General features: G+C 42.2%; 1 protein-coding gene across 2 annotated transcripts; it reads right to left on the bottom strand.

The window, feature by feature from the left end:
* Positions 1-6,212: 6,212 nt before the first annotated feature.
* cnr2 (cannabinoid receptor 2) lies at positions 6,213-17,421 on the bottom strand. 2 transcript variants are annotated; one of them, XM_088603126.1, is made up of 3 exons: positions 17,011-17,421; positions 10,325-10,613; positions 6,213-9,910 (listed from the first exon to the last, which is right to left on the bottom strand). In XM_088603126.1, the coding sequence occupies exon 3, from the start codon at positions 9,799-9,801 to the stop codon at positions 8,713-8,715; it is 1,089 nt and encodes a 362-aa protein (XP_088459252.1). In that variant the 5' UTR covers positions 9,802-9,910; positions 10,325-10,613; positions 17,011-17,421; the 3' UTR covers positions 6,213-8,712. The 2 variants fall into 2 exon arrangements, with proteins under 2 accessions (XP_088459252.1, XP_088459251.1); XM_088603125.1 differs by lacking the exon at positions 10,325-10,613 and having other exon boundaries at positions 17,011-17,350.
* Positions 17,422-17,699: the final 278 nt, after the last annotated feature.

The following is a 17,699-nucleotide window of genomic DNA, read 5'->3' as shown; positions in this document are numbered from 1 at the left end:
TGCAATGCACTTACAGTAGATATCACACAGCTTTTGATGTTCCTAGGTTGTGGAAAGCCCTTCACCCAACAAATTACGCTATCCTGACTACATGGGTGCTTTACATTCTCACCTTAAAACGCACCTTTTAATAGATAGCTTTTTTTTCAAATGCTTACAGTTTAATCTTTAATCTTATTCATTATCTCACTCTCCTCTGCTTTATGCAATTATTTTATTATCAGCTCTTGAGTTCTATATGTGAGCTTTCTGTGTGCTACACTTGTCTTGAATGGCTTATTTTTAAGACCCTGACATATTGATTAATGTTATTTATTATTGCTCAGGTATAGCCTGACAGACTTCTTAATTTAAAAGGGAAAGTTGGATAAGCAAAACTAAGGGCTTTGGTAGTACAGTCAGGCATGTGGCCTCTCTTTGTTCAAGAAACTATGTATCTTTGGCATAAACCTCACCTGAAACTGGCATATTGCAATAGAATGATTGTGCCCACACTGTGTTTCCTTGGCAACCTCATTACACACTATCACCATTGTTAACATGATAAAGCTATTGCACCACACTCTTCAAGAACAGACACTGGGAAACAAAGTTCTACCAAAAGAAGTAAATTGATTTTACTTTGCAGCAATTCTCAGCAGTCTGCAGCACTGTTATCATTTTAATTTCATAAAAATGCCCAATAGAGAAAATTGTCATTACTGTTTTTAGTTTTTAAATATTATGTATCCTATCCAGGGAGTTCCATAGGTTCAAAGGCATTTGTAAAGTAAGGTTTGGAGCAAGAAAATGTGCTCAAGTGAAAGAGGCAAAAAAAGAGTTAATCAATTTCTATTTAAAAATGCAAAGTGAAGGCGTTTGCCATGCTTAAGAACCCTGAGAGCTCTCTCCTCTTAAAGACTGACTATAAAACCCAAGGATCCAGGAGTTTAAAACTGTTGTTGGATGTTTTCCATGCCTTCAAAGACTCTGTAGTTGATAATTGCCTTCCAAACACCCGACGTAACGCCCTACGTCTTCACACGTAGTTAATAAGAGGATAACAAAGCTGCCCCACTTGTCTCGTGGGTTATTGTCACTCTGGTCACAGCTCATTTGTCTGATGTTTTGGATGCTAGTTTACAAAATTTAAAAGTGTCTAATTCCCCTGTAATCATTCACTAATTAACACAATGTCTTTTTGTGTCGGTATTTGTTCCAGGCAGACGAGTTCAAGAGAACTTGTGAAACTTTCTGTGTATGGTTGGCACAAATATCCAGTCAGGCTGAGCTAAAGCAACTTTTGTTGCCGCAGCTTCTGCGACTACTAATGATATCGAACACAGCAGTTGTGTAGTGTGACAGGTGATTGATTTCAGTCTAATGTGCACATATGACAGAATACCAGCTGGAGGAGAGAATAAAATACTCAGAATAAAGCAAAAGCACGGCGGCTGTGTTCCGGAATCCTGAGGGTTTAGCCCGCATGAGCAGCATGAAAATTCCACACAAGACCACGCGATGGGCGGTGAATTCCGTCTGCGGAATGATCAAGGTGATAACTGTCACTGCAGACACACGGAGATCATTTTTCAAGGGGACGGTCATTGGCAGTTGGGTGAGGTGTTAAGAGCCGAGCGCGGAAAGGAGGCGATAACGGCCCCGAGTTTCAAGAGGTTGCTTATCACTTTAAAAATCTCAAGAGAAACCATATGCTGCTGAACCTGAATCAGATTAATGTACTGTGTTGCCCCTCTTTCCCAACCAGATACCGTATGTTTTAGATTCCAGGGGGTTAGGAGTTTGCTTTGCGTTGTCTTATTTCTGCCCACCTGTTAATAACAGTTTCATTTCTTCTAATAATCAATTTGTTTATTTGCTACCATTCTCTTCACAACAGATAGCCACCGAGCTCCTTACAGACTACGGTGCTGACATGATTCCCTTGCACATGTGCCATAGGTTTAGAACTGAATGTAACCAACGTATGAAAAAGTTTTATAAGAAATGCTGCAGCCTATGTATCTGATCGAATTTTAAACTAATTCTGTCGACTATTGAATTGTACTGTACTAAAATCCTTAAGAATTAATTTTAATAATTGCTTACACTTATATAGCACTTTTCTGGACACTCCACTCAAAGCGCTTTACAGGTAATGGGGACTCCCCTCCACCTCCACCAATGTGCAGCATCCACCTGGATGATGCGACGGCAGCCATAGTGCGCCAGAATGCTCACCACACATCAGCGATCAGTGGGGAGGAGAGCAGAGTAATGAAGCCAATTCATAGATGGGGATTATTAGGAGGCCATGATTGGTAAGGGCCAATGGGAAATTTGGCCAGGACACAGGGGTTACACCTGGCATCGAGAAACGCCCTGGGATTTTTAATGACCACAGAGAATCAGGACCTGAGTTTTACGTCTCATTCGAAGGATGGCACCTTTTTAGAGTATAGTGTCCCTGTCGCTATACTGGGGCATTAGGATGCACATAGGGTGAGCGCCCCCTACTGGCCCCACTAACACCTCTTCCAGCAGCAACCTCAGTTGTTCTCAGGAGGCCTCCCTTCCAGGTCCTGACCAGCCTCACACCAGCGTTGCTTAATAATCGCTCCTTCCTTAATCGGCTTCTTTGGTTTGCAATTCTGTTGAATTAAATTATTTTACTTCCTTTCACCACTGTGATGTATGGCATGTAAGATAAGATAAGATCACTTTATTAGCCATATACAATTCCTTGCATTAGGAGTTTGTCTTTTCGCATCATGCACTGCACAGTGCATCATTTTACAGTTCCGCAGTTGTGCTGTGACATAAGGCACCATCTGAACATGTCATAAACAGTATGTTATCAACTTGTCAGTAGCTTTTGAAATACATTGGGGAAAAACATTCTCTCGCCTTTGTTGCTAAAAAAATATTACTAGAGGGACTTACCATCTCTTGTTTAAGCTGCATTTAGCTGAAGAACTGAAGACAAGACAAGGGAAATAAGACTGCATTTTTTACTTCAGCATAAAGGGGCAAGGCATTTGCAAAATTTGGTGTTTCTCCTTGTTTTTCATCTCTTCCCATGGAGTCCTGGGGACATCCCCATTAAAGATTTTTAGGGTGATTAATCTTGGAGAACTGGTTATCTTGGATGATGGATGAACCATGTATTGACAGAGGCTCTGTCGCTTGGTAACTTTTAAAAGACTCATTTTTATCATTCAGAACCATGTGAGTGAGCAAAACAAGTCGAAAAGGCTCATTTCTCAAGCACTCTTACGTTATAATGATGAAGAAAGCCCTACAGAAATGGCAGAGGTTTTTTCTCAGTGACACAGTAATGTTCTCGTCTGCCCTGCCGTTTTTTCCGGTGGTATTCTGGGCGTGTGTGCTCAGGGGCCACGTCCAGCAGCCCCTGGGGTGTGTGAAACCGCAGCTGAGAATTCCCGAGGCGGGCACAGTTTGTTTTTAGAGCTCAGCTCGCCCGAGGTTGGCAACACGGTTTCCTAGCGATCCGAGCTCGGGGAAACCAGGCAAATGTGCAGAACGAGGCACGTGGAGAATGTCTTCCGGCTCTCACCAGTTCAATCCATCAGCGCTGTGGAATTGCAGAGATCTTGGAATGGCTTAATTGCCCAGTCTCAGTGAGTGTCTGAATGCACAGCAATGCTGGCTACACTATTCCATTGAGATGAAGTTAGTGGCGGGCTAGAAAACATCTGTAACATAGGCTCTGAAATCCATGTGATCTGTTGTAATCTGTAGACTTACACACGAACAGCTGGAGATGTGAGTTGCTTGAGACAGGCAAGTGGTTAATGCTATGTGCGTCAAAGGCTGAAAAGCTGGCTCTTTGGAAATGAATCTGTTGTCCAGGATAATTTCCCTGCAAAATCATTACTGGAAATGCTCCTGTGGTCTGGCTGCTAAGTCCCCGTCTCTTCTAAATGTTTATTGCAGATATGATAGCAGCTCATAGTGAAGTGAGCTCCCAGTGAAAGAGTGGAAAGGCACCTTGGAGTGCATATGATTCATCAGAAACCATGACAAATCAGGTGAAATGCCTGCCATTAGCAACACAAAACCCTGGTCAGCACATGATTAGAGCATGTTTAATGTTTAGTCGTAATAATGTTGCATAATGCACTGGCACTGCCTGTATTCACTTCAGAGGCTATGACCATTTTTCCACCCATCCATTTTTTTAATGCGCTTTATCCAATACAGGGTCACTGGGGAGCTAGGGCCTATCCCAAGAGGAATAGGCGGAAGGTGGGATACACCTTGGACAGGACGCCCGTCCATCACAGGGCACACATGGACACAAAAATGTAGATACTCTTATTCCAGAAGCCAATTAACCTACCAGTATGTCTTTGCACTGTGGGAGTAAACCGGCGCACCCGTAGTAAACTCAAGCTGACTCCAGACATACTGAAATTAAATATTACAATTAAGGGGGATGCTTTCCGTATTAACATGACATTTTATAAAAGGGCAAAATATGACTTTCCTAAAGCCAGAAATTGTAACCAGGATTTGTAGCCAATGGCACTGGGTGCCAGTGACAGGGCACACAGTGTCTCATCGACTATGCACATCAGCCACCCCACAGACTCCTCCTTCCCCCAGTGATGGGGTGACTGATTTACAGCACCTGAGTATCACTGCACCTTTGATATTATCTCCCCACAGAGTTCCCTAACAGCCTGCAAGAAAAGTTATAGGAAATAAAGACTGAGGAAGCACCTGGCCCAGTAACTTCCTGTCTGAAGTGTGGTGGGGATCAACCTGCTGCAGTTATTATAGATATTTTTAATAGTTAAGGTTCACAGACCTTGATAGCTCCTGATACTGTTGGAGGGAGATTGGTTATGAGTGCTAATGAACTTGAATACTGTGCTGAGGGTGACACCCGGGCACATTGGTGTTCAGAAAACACTGTGGAACTTAATGTTGAGCAGATGAAAGAAATCATCATTGAAAGCAGAAGGAAAAAGAGCTTCTGCAGCACAGCTGGTCACAAAGGGTCTGTAGGGATATCTGATGAGTACAGGTTTCTTGGTACAATCATGTCCCACATTGTGAAGTGGAAGTTAAAACTAAGGTTATTGTATAAAAAGGACAATAGTGTATGTTCTTCCTCAGATGTTGTTGTGATCCAGGATATTATAACTCAGTTTTATCAGCTGTTATTGAGAGTGTGCTGTTCTCTGTCTGTAATACATCTTAATATCATGAAAATCACCTAGAGAACATTGTCTAGTCAGTACATGAAGCTGGGATTTGCCATCTCCTGCCAGGCTGTATAGTGATTGGTCTCTTAGCAAGGCTGGTCCAGTTTTATTGATCCTTCTAGTCCTGCTGATCACCTGTGTCAGCTTTTACCATCTGAAAGTGGTCCTGACTGACTATGTGGCACACAAGGGTGTCTCTGAATGCCCTCTGCTGACTCCTCCATCAAAATAAGTTGTGTTGAGTGGCGACTTCCATGGAACAGAATGCCAGCAATTTTGTAGGAGCCAGTGCCTTGGAAACCATCAAAAAATGGCTTAAATGAATAACAACCAGCCATCAGATGAGCACAACAGTTGAATGGCCATCTCTAATCTTCAGCCTGTTGATGTTTATAAGCAACAGCAGAGTACTGTTATGTCCAGTGTTTCCCTGATAAAAACGTCAAGCATCTTCAGTAGGCTGTGCATGATGCAGTACTGCAGTATTTGTGACTGTTCCCTATTAGGTTGGGTGTTGTGTATCTGTCACATAGGCTGCCTCAAACTTGCAAAGATTTCTGCTGTAAGAAATGGAAGCTGTTGGTATCAAGGCTGAAGACTGGAAGTCTCTTGGAGGTGTCACCAGGAATGCATACAAACACACAGCGAGAGTTGGCTCCTCTGACTTCTCAGGAACATCTCAATGCAAATTTCACTACTGTGAGAAGCAGATCACATCTCTCCAGGATGAGCTCCTTCTGCCACTCAAGAAGGGCCTGAAGAACAGCATTCCCATTGTCTCCCCTGACAGATACCATGTGCCACCCTGGCAACATAAAGGACAGACTACTCTATGAATGTTTCAGAGAGATGTGGAGTCAGTCTTAATGACCTACAGACTAGTTCTATTTTCTACTGGCTTCACCTCTTTAATAAAGTGTACTGAGCAGCATTTAAATGATACCAGAAATCTTGATTATAGTCAGAAAAAATTGTCAGCTGTAATTGGAATGGACAACATTCAAGAGATGACCAGGATGCTTTATTTCTATGTTTCAGTGAAATAGCTCAAAAACATAGCTTAACATATTTCATTATACAATTACAGAAAAGAAAACATTTAAATATTAACAATATTTTACTTATGGGAGTACTACTGCAAACGTAATAATAATTTTAAAATTACTTTTCAGTGCATTGGCATTATATTACAACTAGTGGTAATTACAATAACAGTAACATCAAGAGCCCTACCTACACACAATCCCAGTTGAATTATCTAGTTTTTTTACAATTGTATACTAACAGAACAACCTCACTCTTCTTCATAAGCATCTACATCAGACCCTGCCTGACACACACGCAGATTCAAGCTACCAGATCCTGCCGCGTTTGTGTTTTCTTCCTCAAGAGGCTTACTGTTTTAGAAAGTCTGGGCTCTGTGATGCGCCTACAGTATTTTGTAATGAATTCCTCATGAAATGCTCTAAAGCAAATGGCAGAAAGCTCAGTGTGTTCAGACAGAGATGAGCAAACAAAGCACCTTGTGTTCCTTTAGTGAGAAAGGGGGCAGTCTGGACGATGTCCCTTTGTGTGTGTCACACTTTCTCTTAGACTTAGAAACAAAGAGAGAAGCTCGAACTTTAACAGGCATAAAGAAGAAGAACATGCAGTAGAAACACATACACAGTCTCAATTATAAATACTATGATAATAGGTAATGATACAGATAATTTGAAGAAAAGGCTGTACTGGCTAGGTTTACCAAGGACAGTGGCTACATCCAGCTACAGTGTTTTTATTATTGCTCTGAGAAAGAATATTTACAGCTCAAGGAAGTGGGTAATCCATTGGAAGTTTTTTTAATAAACAAAAAGTCACCATAAATGGTGTCAATAACCGTTATGTCTATAATCTACTAGAACTCATTTAACAATCAGTGGAGTGTTGTTTTCATTAAGTGTTTTTTCTTATTGGAAATTAAACAATCGCATGCATCCAGCCTGTGACTGTGGTCATCCTATTGTTACATAAGGAATCAATTAGAGAACTCAGTGCTGTGATCTGTTTATCAGCAGCAGTGTTGCAAGCCTCATCTTGTTAGAAGTTAAGCTAGGCTGGGCCTGGGCAGTACTAGCCTGAGAGACCTCTAAGGAAAAGCAGGTTGCTGCTGAAAGTAGTGCTGGTTAACCAGTAGGTGGCGCTCTTCACTCTAGCTCATAATTATAATGAATTTGGACACTGTGCTGCAGGATGTTCTATCCTTTTAGGTGATACATTAAACCAAGTATTCCACAGAACTGTTTTGAAGAATTTGTGATATTAACCATTATACAATGTCTTTGGCAATGTGGCCTCCTTAAAGGTCCCTCTTCATACAACTGGTGGAGAAAGTTCACAAGATCTGCTGTTACCATGGAAACTAAATGATACAGAAAGTTCATTTTGTCAAGACCTGAAAAATATACAAGGGCTTCAGTTACATCACATCTGGAGAGTTGAGCATCAGGAGATTCAGTCAGAGCGCACACAATAATTCAGTGGTATGGCTAGGGTTTAAACTAAGAATCCTTGGGCTCATGCCACTTGCCTTAACCACTAGGCCACGCAGGAACTCCTTCATGAAAGGATCTTATTCAATACAGCCATCCTTAATGCATAATAATATGCTTTAGGAATCAGGCCCTGAGTCTAGAAGCACTAGGAGACGAGGTCAGATGGAGAGTGAAGCAAGACTATCATCTTGTGTGTGAAGGATTTTGCCTTAAACTGAAAACATATGACACAGTTTCACAGAACATCTGTAAAATAAAATCTGGAATATACTGTAATACTACAGCAAACAGGGCATTTTTGTGTGTGCAAGATGAAAACTGAAGCAACAGAAAAGAAAAATAATTCACCTCCAGTGAATGAAAAATAAACTGTATGTTTGCATAGCAAGTATAGGCAGGTGAATACAGACACTAATTAATTAAGTGTAATCAGTATTGCTCGTTAAATTACAATAATTTAACAACTCTCTTTTCGAACTTTTCTGAACACTGTTTCATCCTAGGAAGCTGGAAGTTGTTAATTTAACAAACTTGAAACACAGTGTGCTAACACTTCTAACTCTATGAAAATTGGTGCAGTATTAACTTAGTGAATATGTTACTGTTGGTGGTCGAGTGCCACTGGTTTGGTCTGTGATGGCATGTGATTGAATGGTTTACTGTCTTTTTTGGAGCCCACTGTTACCTGTGCTGTAGCTATGGGATCACAATCAGGTAAGCAGAACACAAACTGGAACTCTGGGTCATAGGTTGGACTTTCATCTTCTGCCCTTGTTTTGAAAATCCTAATTTGAGAACGAGCAGACAGGGCCAGATCTCTTTGTATTGTCACAATGGCTCCCTTTCAGACGCATATGACACAAAAACAAGGGACGTGTGTTTGACTGTTTCTCCATTATCAGCTTAATAAATACCAGATTATCACAACCCCAGTCTTGGAAGCCATGTAGAATCTTTAATGTGGTCTATATCTGTTTTTCCACCCGCTCTGAAATGGTCTCTTGGTTGGAGGGTTTCTGCTGCATGTCTGACTCCTGGCTGCCCTCCACGTAGCTTCTCTGCCCTCGGCACCAACTCAGGACCTTCAGCATCACGCGGCGCATGTCCCTGCTCCGCAGGGCATAGATGAGCGGGTTGACGCTGGAGTTGACGAGACACAGGGTGCTCCAGAAGGCAAAGGCCCTCTTCTGCTCCCTGCTCAGGCAGTGGAAAAAATCGACGATCATGAAGGCCAGAACCGGGAACCAACAGGTGACCAGGATGGCCAAGATCAGGCTGAACATCCTGGCCAGGCGGATGTCCATCCTCATTCGAACATGTCCCGGGCGGATGCTGTGCTTGGCCATGTAGACCACGTGCTTGTGGGCCTTCCAGAGGATGTGGATGTAGGCATAGATGATGAGCACCAGGAGGAACATCACAAGAATGATCCAACAGGCCAAGTAGCTGTGGTCCACATAGGGGAAGAGCTGAGAGCAGGGACGGTCCATCGTCTTACAATTCCAGCCCAGGGGGGGGAGGAAGGCGATGAATATGGTGGTCATCCAAAGGGCGGTGAGGCAGGCCAAGGCCCTCCTTCTGGTCAGGATGGTCTTGTACTCGGAGGGTCTGTGCATGCAGATATAGCGGTCAAGGGCCGTCAGGAGCAGGCTGCCCACGGAGGAGGTGAAAGACAGGGTGACTCCGCCGAGCTTGAACAGGTAGACTTCTGCGTTGTCGGTGCGCTCGAAGAGGTGGAAATCCAAGAAGCTGATGGTGAAGAACAAGCTGGCGAAGACGTCGGCCAGTGCCAAGCTGCTGATGAAGAGGTAGGAGGGCTTCCGCCGCAGCGCTGGGGTGAAGAAGATGAGGCAGAGAACCAACACGTTCTCCAGGAAGGTCAGAGGCCCAGCGAAGAAGCAGATGGTACTAATCACGGCCTTCTCCCTCTTCTCCAGGACCATGTAACACTGGAGCCCTGGGCATGGCCCATCCTCTGGACTGTTGACGTAAAACGGACAGCAGACACTGATGTTGCTGTTCCACACTGTAGAGCAGTTGTCTACCTCCTCCATCGTGGCCACACACCCAGTCAAACCCGTACAGCTTTCAGAAGATCTGGGTGACTGGCGCCACCCATCACAAAACAATTGTGAGAAGACAGACTTCTTGGAGCTCTTGAGCCTGCATAGGGAGAGAAAAGAAACCCATCTAATGATCTGCTTGGATTTACTCATCCATCCATTTTCTAACTGCTTCGTCCAATTCAGAGTTGCAGGGGAGCCATAGTCTATCCGAGCAAGAAACAGGCACAAGGCAGGGTACATCCTGGAGGGGACGCCAGTGCATCACAGAGCTGGGTTTATTCATTGTATTATGAATTTAATTCAGTCTGCTTTTTGTATTAGAAGACAAACATTAGTACAGGTGTTAATGAAAACTGCATTACATTTTGTCCCTGCATGAGTGTACAGTATATATAAAACAAAGTGGAGAACATGATCTTTTTTTTAATCTTTTTGTTAAATAAATAATCGTGGAACTTGACAAAAATACCAATGTTCCTCTACTCAGGCTAAAATCGGGTCATTCATTTACCAATTGTGACACGACTGGAAAATCCACGGGCAGTGCAGTGGTTAGTATTGCTGCCTGGCAGTACACTGGCTTCAGATCTGGGGTGCTAGCTGTGTGGCGTTCGTGTGTTCTTGCTGGTCTCTTCCGGGTGCTCCGGTTTCCTCCCAAGGTCCAAAGACATGCTGGGGGGTGCTTCTGGCAAAACTGGCCCTGGTGGGAGTGTGTCTGTGGTGAATTGGTGTCCTTTCCACAGTGGGCCCTGCCTTGTGCCCATTGCCAATTGGGGATAGGCTCTGGTTCCCCTGCGAGCCTGAGGTGGATAAAGCAGTTAGAAAACAGATGGCTGGAGAGGGCACATTGCCCCTCTTGTCAAGGAGAGTAAAACCATGGCTTGGGAATCCAACTCCCCCCCCCCGCATCCTCCCCAAAAATAAATGAAAACTGTCAGGTGTGATTTCTGTTTGAGCACCAGTGAGGGTCATGTTAAACTACCTTAGCTGCGTTGTAGAAAAGTTTACAATTTCCAGCAGGTGTGTCACACATTACGACCACAAGATGGAGCTATTCAACATTGACTTGGATGTTCATGGTTTTCTTTGTGCAATATAAAGAATGCAATGTGCCTAGGCGTGATATTTAGCCTCTTTTAGAATTTTAGATTCCTAGGATATTTTTTTTAATTTGCACTGCAAATTAATACATGCTTTTTTGTAATCTTGCATTTTTCTTACATGGGGCTCAACAGAACAGTTGCTTCAATGTGATGAAACCGTTCTGCACTTCTGCACAGCATGATTTTACTTAGAAATCTACATAGATGTAAAATATCAATAAGGAGGTGTAAGACAAGAGAAGTGTGAAGATGTGGAAACACTTACCTATGAGCCTCTTCTCTCGAGAGATTACAATCAAATGAGGACAAAGACAAAAACTGTAACACATCCTTGAGTCGGGACAAGTTCACTTCAGCATTAACGCGAAACAGTCAGTCCTGCCTTGCTGATCACTTTTGGGAGATGCAAAACTGGTCCTATCACTGTTGCTGCATTTGGAGGAACCCAAGAACGCTCAGGATATTATTGGCTACTACTTCTACAGCTGTGAGGCAGGGCCAGATAAGGGGCTGACAGTTAACAACAAGCCAGTTAATGGCAACAGGTACAGCAGCCACCTGCAAGGGAGGATGTATTGGTTGTGGTCAACAGCACAAAACTATTTTTTTGTATAGGGAGTAAAACATGCTGTCCACAATACCAGTGTAAAGGAGGGAGGAGGGGTCACACCCATGGCTAATTCTAGCCCCACTAATCTCTGTAAGCAGGATGCTATGTTGTTGTTTTTTTCTGGGCAGTGTGTCGGCTACGAGTGGGGTATTTGTGAGGCAGCCCCTGACAGCTGTGGCCCCATCCACAGTTCCACTATGTTTTAGTTAAACACACCAGGCTGTGCATAATGTGCTAGCCATGAGATGGTGAAACTCCTGAGCCTTAGGAGCAGAAGAACTGCGGTGTAACACCCTGTCTGAATAAACCACTCTTCCCCGGAGACAGCTCTCTGTGGACAGGGGCTTCCGCAATCTCTTTTGCAGGGCTTTGACCAGCTTCCATTTTGTCTGAAGTAACGGTTGCATCAGCCAGCCTGTCACTGTGCTACTAACTAAAAAAACCAAACAGCTGAAAGGCAGTGCCAGCCGGTTACATTCTCCTTCATCTTCCAGATTGCAGAAACAAAATCTTAATTGAGTTTCTGATTTCAAAGCATATGTTCGTGATTGTTGGATCTAAACCCCCCATGAGTTTGTAGCGACTTTTTAAAGAAAATTGCTCAGGGGCTGTGCAGCTCAGACTGAGGACAGGGGGAACATCTGTACACAAAGAGTTGTGGGAGAGTGGAAGAAGCCACCTAGCCAGGCTGTTGATTCTGATTCTTTTGCTTTTTTTCAAAAAAGGCTGGATGAGATCCTTAGGTCAATTAGCTATTGGCAGCTCAATGGCTCCAATGGTCTTTTCCTGCTTCAAAACGTCTTATAATCACTCAGCAGATTCTTATACTTGGATCTGTTTAATTGCTTTCAGCATCCCTCTTCCCTATTCTCCTTAATTAGGGAGTTCAAAACCTGTATTTACTAATAACATTTGTTTAAATACTGTTGGAGGTAATCCTGACCATTTTATTTCGATGAATTGGACACACAACATTTTGAATGCTGTGTTTCTTTCTGGGTATAGAAAGTTTTTTTTAGCAATTTCTGCAACTGAGTATTATATTGTGGCTCTTGTACAGTGTGCCTAACTTCCTCCTGCTTGGTAGGATGCGGTGAGAGAAATCTTTAATCTGCTGTCATTTCTGTCACATGTTGGTATACTGTGGATGAGAGTGGATGAGACTGAAAAAATGAAGAAAGTTGCATTTGTGCAGAATAAATTGCAGACAAATGCATTTTATGGCAGATATATGTTAGATGTCTGGCTGAAACATCAAGTGTTTGCAATGTCCCGAATAGTATTTCTGGATTAGAACTGAGTATTGCAACATTTTTCCTGCCACAAACTTTCTATGAAAAAGAAAATATTGCAGAAAATAGGCTATACTCTTATTGTCAGTATGCATGATGAACACTGTATTGTTGTCAATTTATTGACAATGTGTTCGGTGTTTTTATTGTGTTGTGCTGTACAACTTATTGCATTGTGTTCACTTCTCAACTTTTTCGCATAGTGCACTGAATTATATCCATAACTTTAAGTTCAGATACGGTTGTGGATGTTTCCTTTATCCTAATTAAGCTCTCTAAACTATTTCTTAACATCAGACAAGTACCACCTTTTCTCGCAAAGGGACTCAGTTTCTCATTCTCATAGATGGTGATATTAAGCTTCACAGTGTGATTCAAGATGGAGCTGGACTGCATATATTCTTCATCTGCTTCAGCTCCAGCCGAGAGAGGAGAAGCGTAAGGTCTAACAGACCTTAACTCATTTCCATTTAATGTCCTCTCTGAGCACAGCCTGACCCCAACTCTTTCATTTCTGTCTGACTCAGAATCACACTGTGATTTTTAAACGCCTTTCCATTAAAGTATTTGAGCTCATTAAAAAGGTTCAAGCTTTCATTTAAAAAAATGCTTTCATCTTATGTCCAGTTGCAGACAGAGTTCAGTCTTATGTAAGCTGTCACAGTCATTCGTTTAACAACTCAGAATGTTCCTGATTTTGAAAGTGAACTTGAGAAATCAAAACGTAGTTTGGTTTGACAGTGAACATATAGTGATTCCACCTCCTTACATTTATACACATGTAAGAGATGATACATTCAAGGCAGGACACCAGCCTATCTAAGGAACACACAGACATAGATACACACACTGACACCAGGGCCAGTTTTCCCACAAAACCAATTAGCCCACTAGCATGTCTTTGGACTGTGGAAGGAAACCAGAGCACCTGGAGGAAATCCATGTGAACAGACAACCTCTACAGCTACAGCACCCCAGGAATTGAACCCAGGACCCCAGAGATGTGCTGCAAAGCAGCCATGTTCACCACTACTGCACCATGCTGTCCAAATCAGTGCATCAGTATGGTGACAGGAGATGTGCAGCCTCCCACATGGGTCTTCAGTCCAAGGTCCTGACCGCTTGTTTATTAAAGGTCACTGTTAGGGCACTGTAACACTAGAGGTGTTATTCTCAGAGTCCTGGATACATTTCACTCTGTTCTGGTTCAGTCTGATCTAACTACTGGTCCCTCTTTTTTCAGCTGGGGAAGTAATTTTAGTGGCTGTGCAGTGCAAATGACTGATATCACTCAGATCCCTCCAGTGGGTGTGGAACTTCAGTGGGTGTGACACTTTAGAGGGTAAGTTGTGGTTCCCCTCCTGTACTACATGTCCACAGAATTGAAATGCAATATATAAATATAAATGATTAATCAGTTCCATTAGGCAGGCTGAACCTTACTGAATTATTTTAAGCCCAATTTGATTTTTTCTTATTTGAATGGTCCTTTTAATCACTGTTGATTTATTTGTATATAGCTGCAACACATTGTGTTGTAGGCTTGTAACTTGTGCAATGCTGTACCCTGGGCTGAGGAGTGCTATGTAAAAACCACCATGACTCAACATTTAACATACTGTACAATACAATGTGTCTGAGGTATCGTAAAGAACTAGAGCTCATTGTAAGATCCTGTGAAGAGAATATGAGATAAAAGTGATTTGATGTATTGAAAAAACAATGTCAGTAAATCATTCCCAGTTATCTTGACTTGAACAGTTAGCTTGACATAATTGTTGTCTTAAGTGTGTGAAATTATTTTAAAACCAGTTCTAAAACAAGATTCTTCTCATGTTTTGAAGTTCTCAATTCAAGATTTGAACTTTATCTTTTTGAAATGATCTTTTTTTACTTTCATTTACATCATAATTTTTCATGTATCATTTCCCTTTACTTCACACTTTATCTATCATCTTGTTTTTAGACAGATTTATACTCAAGGAAGGAAGAACATACTGGTTACTAACAGAAACATGGACGACAGCCCTTTGCTGGAGGAAGTGGGAAGGTCTAGACAGTTTTTAACATTATTATTATAACCAGTTATAATTTTCTGAAATTCTGCAACTGTTTTTGCACATTTTCCTTTCTGAAAGACATTAAAGAAAAAAATATTAGATTCCTTTCTCAGTCTGTGAAAGTCTGTGACACAATGAAAACCAAAAGAACAGTGTGGTTTCATAGAGATCATCCTTCATCACAGATCTGTGGTCTGTTCATGCATGTTTTCTAGATTTAAGTAGAGACACTGAAACCAGGAGGCCCTGCTATGTCTGTCATGTCTTTTGCTAAATTAGATGCAATCCTAAAAATAAAAGTAAATATTCTACTGTTAATCTAGGTTCACTGCTTTTGTTTCTGTAGCATGAATGAAATATACTTGGACATGTAGATACCAGCGGGAGCTCAGAGCTCAGAGCTCAGTTCTAAACACTGCTTTTATTTAATAAAAACTGGATCATTTAAGTCTCTCTCCTGACAGACTGAACTCTGAAGCATTAAAGACGTTTTGAGTCTTGAACAACAACATCCCTTCTTCTGAAATATTGAAGAGGACCTGCCATTACAGACCAGTGGGGAGACATGCGTCAGTGAACAAGTTATTTTGAGTTGAAAGCAAAGTGCTGGTGAAAAAGGAAAAAGGGGGGTAGTCTGGTGGCCCCAGAAAGAGTAGTAGGAGGAGAGATTGTTTTGAAATGGCAAAGTATAAGAAAGGAAACCAAGAAGAGTGTCTGCAGCTCAGACCCTGGTGTCTCCCTGCAGCTCAGACCTCAGTGTCTCCCTGCAGCTCAGATGCCAGTGTCTCCCTGCAGCTCAGACCCCAGTGTCTCTCTGCAGCTCAAACCTCTGTGTCTCCCTTTAGCTCAGACCCCTTGGTGTCTCCCTGTAGCTCAGACCCCGGTGTCTCCCTGCAGCTCAGGCCCCAGTGTCTCCCTGCAGCTCAGACCCCAGTGTCTCCCTGCAGCTCAGACCTGTGTCTCCCTGTAGCTCAGACCCCGGTGTCTTCCTGAAGCTCAGACCTCAGTGTCTCCCTGCAGCTCAGACCCCAGTGTCACCCTGCAGCTCAGACCTGTGTCTCCCTTGAGCTCAGACTTTGGTCAAACCCTCCAGCTCAGACCATCGGAGAGCCTCCTTCATGAGGTCTGCCATGTGCTAACAAGACCATCTGAGATCTGGACTGTAAGATGTGCCCCAGCTGGAACTGCACTGTGTAATTGTGCTGCCAGGTTCCAGAATCATGCCCTTTGTCTCCAGGAGCTGCCTGCCTCCTCAGAACGGTGGCCAAGACATGCAGACCTGAAGGTCAGACCTTCATCTGGTGCAGAAGTAGCTCAGGCAACAACCAACTTGTCTGCTACAATGGCATCCAACCTTGTGAAGCAGCACAAGAATGTACTTGTTAAAAATCTGTCCTGACAATTGAGCTGACATGACATATAATCCATAAATTCACTTTACATGTTGCCTGATCATTTTCTTTCATCAGTAAAGAAGCAGTGCCTTCGATGATAATTGAAATTTGTTTAAATTAGAGGCTACTTATTCCTGATTAGAAATTGTAAACATATGAAAAAAATGGTCTAGAACATCATCTGTTCTCATGTTTGACCTTCTTTACTTTACTTTGCACATTTCCCAAAGTCTGATTATGCAAAGACAACTATCACATTCAGCGGAAGACTTCAGCTTTGACTGTGTGGTATACTCAGGGCTCTTTTCTATACTTTTGTATTGTTTATGTACTATAAAAACATGAACATTCTCTCAGAGCAGAGTGTTCTCATCAATGCCTTCTATAAGATGTTAGTAGAAACTGTGGTGGTCCTTTATGCTTATAGGAAATCTACATTCAATTCTTCATAATTCTGGGGCTACGTGACAATCCGGGAGTCTTTTATATTCAGCAATTCTTTATACATACATTTAAAAATGCTAAAAAAAATTACAATTCAAAGCAATTCCTAAAATGAATTTCGCAGACAAAAAACTACTTACACAAAAATGAAGAGACAGCACTTTCACAAGACATGCAGTATGTAACTGAGAAATAAAAATAAATGGCCCATTTTCTACCAAATCCTGAATACTAATAGCAAATGACCTGCTAAGGATTTTAATAAAATACAGTCTGAAAGACACAGATTCTTACCGTATATGATTGAGTTTTCGACAAGCCCAGAACTCCTTAGCAAGAATCCTTTTTCCACATATAAACCCTTGCCGCTGAATTTAGCTTGATTACTCCACACCTTTAACAGAACAAGTGTGCTAATGTTTCCTGTGAGCCCAGTGTCTCAGTCTCTCTCTCACTCTCTTCCCCCTCTCTCTCTCCCTGTTGGACGGTGTGTGGGAGCCACACTTCACAAGACCCCTCTGGTTGATACCACAGAGCTCTGCTCTCTCTCTCTGCCTCACAAACATTATAATAGCATCACATGGTATTATTGCAGAACCTTTAGTTTAGGGGCCTTGTACTATGATTTTAGTAAGGCAGTATGAAGTATAATATATTGCAAACTGTCGGGCAGATTTTAAAACTGGTTCTCCTAGTTATAGAATAATATCCTCCACATCTAAGGGTCTGTAAAGTGTTTATAGTTTTAATTCCACTCTATTGTTTGTGACTGTTTTGCTGTGGTTATAAAATGAGGATGAAAATACACAATTTGTCATTTTTATCTACTTCCTTCTGCGTGCATAAGAAAAATGGTATTGGAGTATCCTACACATGCTACAGTTCTGTCTCCTCCAATATTGTGATTAGAAGGAGAGCTAATTAATATCCATACCCAGAATTAATAGGTATAATAAATACCCTTCAGGGTTCTAGTGTTTTAA

This window comes from Lepisosteus platostomus, chromosome 13 (assembly GCF_059453375.1).
Source record: "Lepisosteus platostomus isolate fLepPlt1 chromosome 13, fLepPlt1.hap1, whole genome shotgun sequence".
Taxonomy (NCBI): domain Eukaryota; kingdom Metazoa; phylum Chordata; class Actinopteri; order Semionotiformes; family Lepisosteidae; genus Lepisosteus; species Lepisosteus platostomus.
Note: the sequence above shows the minus strand (reverse complement) of the source record. Positions and strands in the feature narration are given on the sequence as shown.

What these genes read in the sequence shown, in the direction of transcription:
- cnr2 (XM_088603126.1), bottom strand. Translation starts at nt 9,801, where the DNA reads ATGGAGGAGGTAGACAACTGCTCTACAGTGTGGAACAGCAACATCAGT.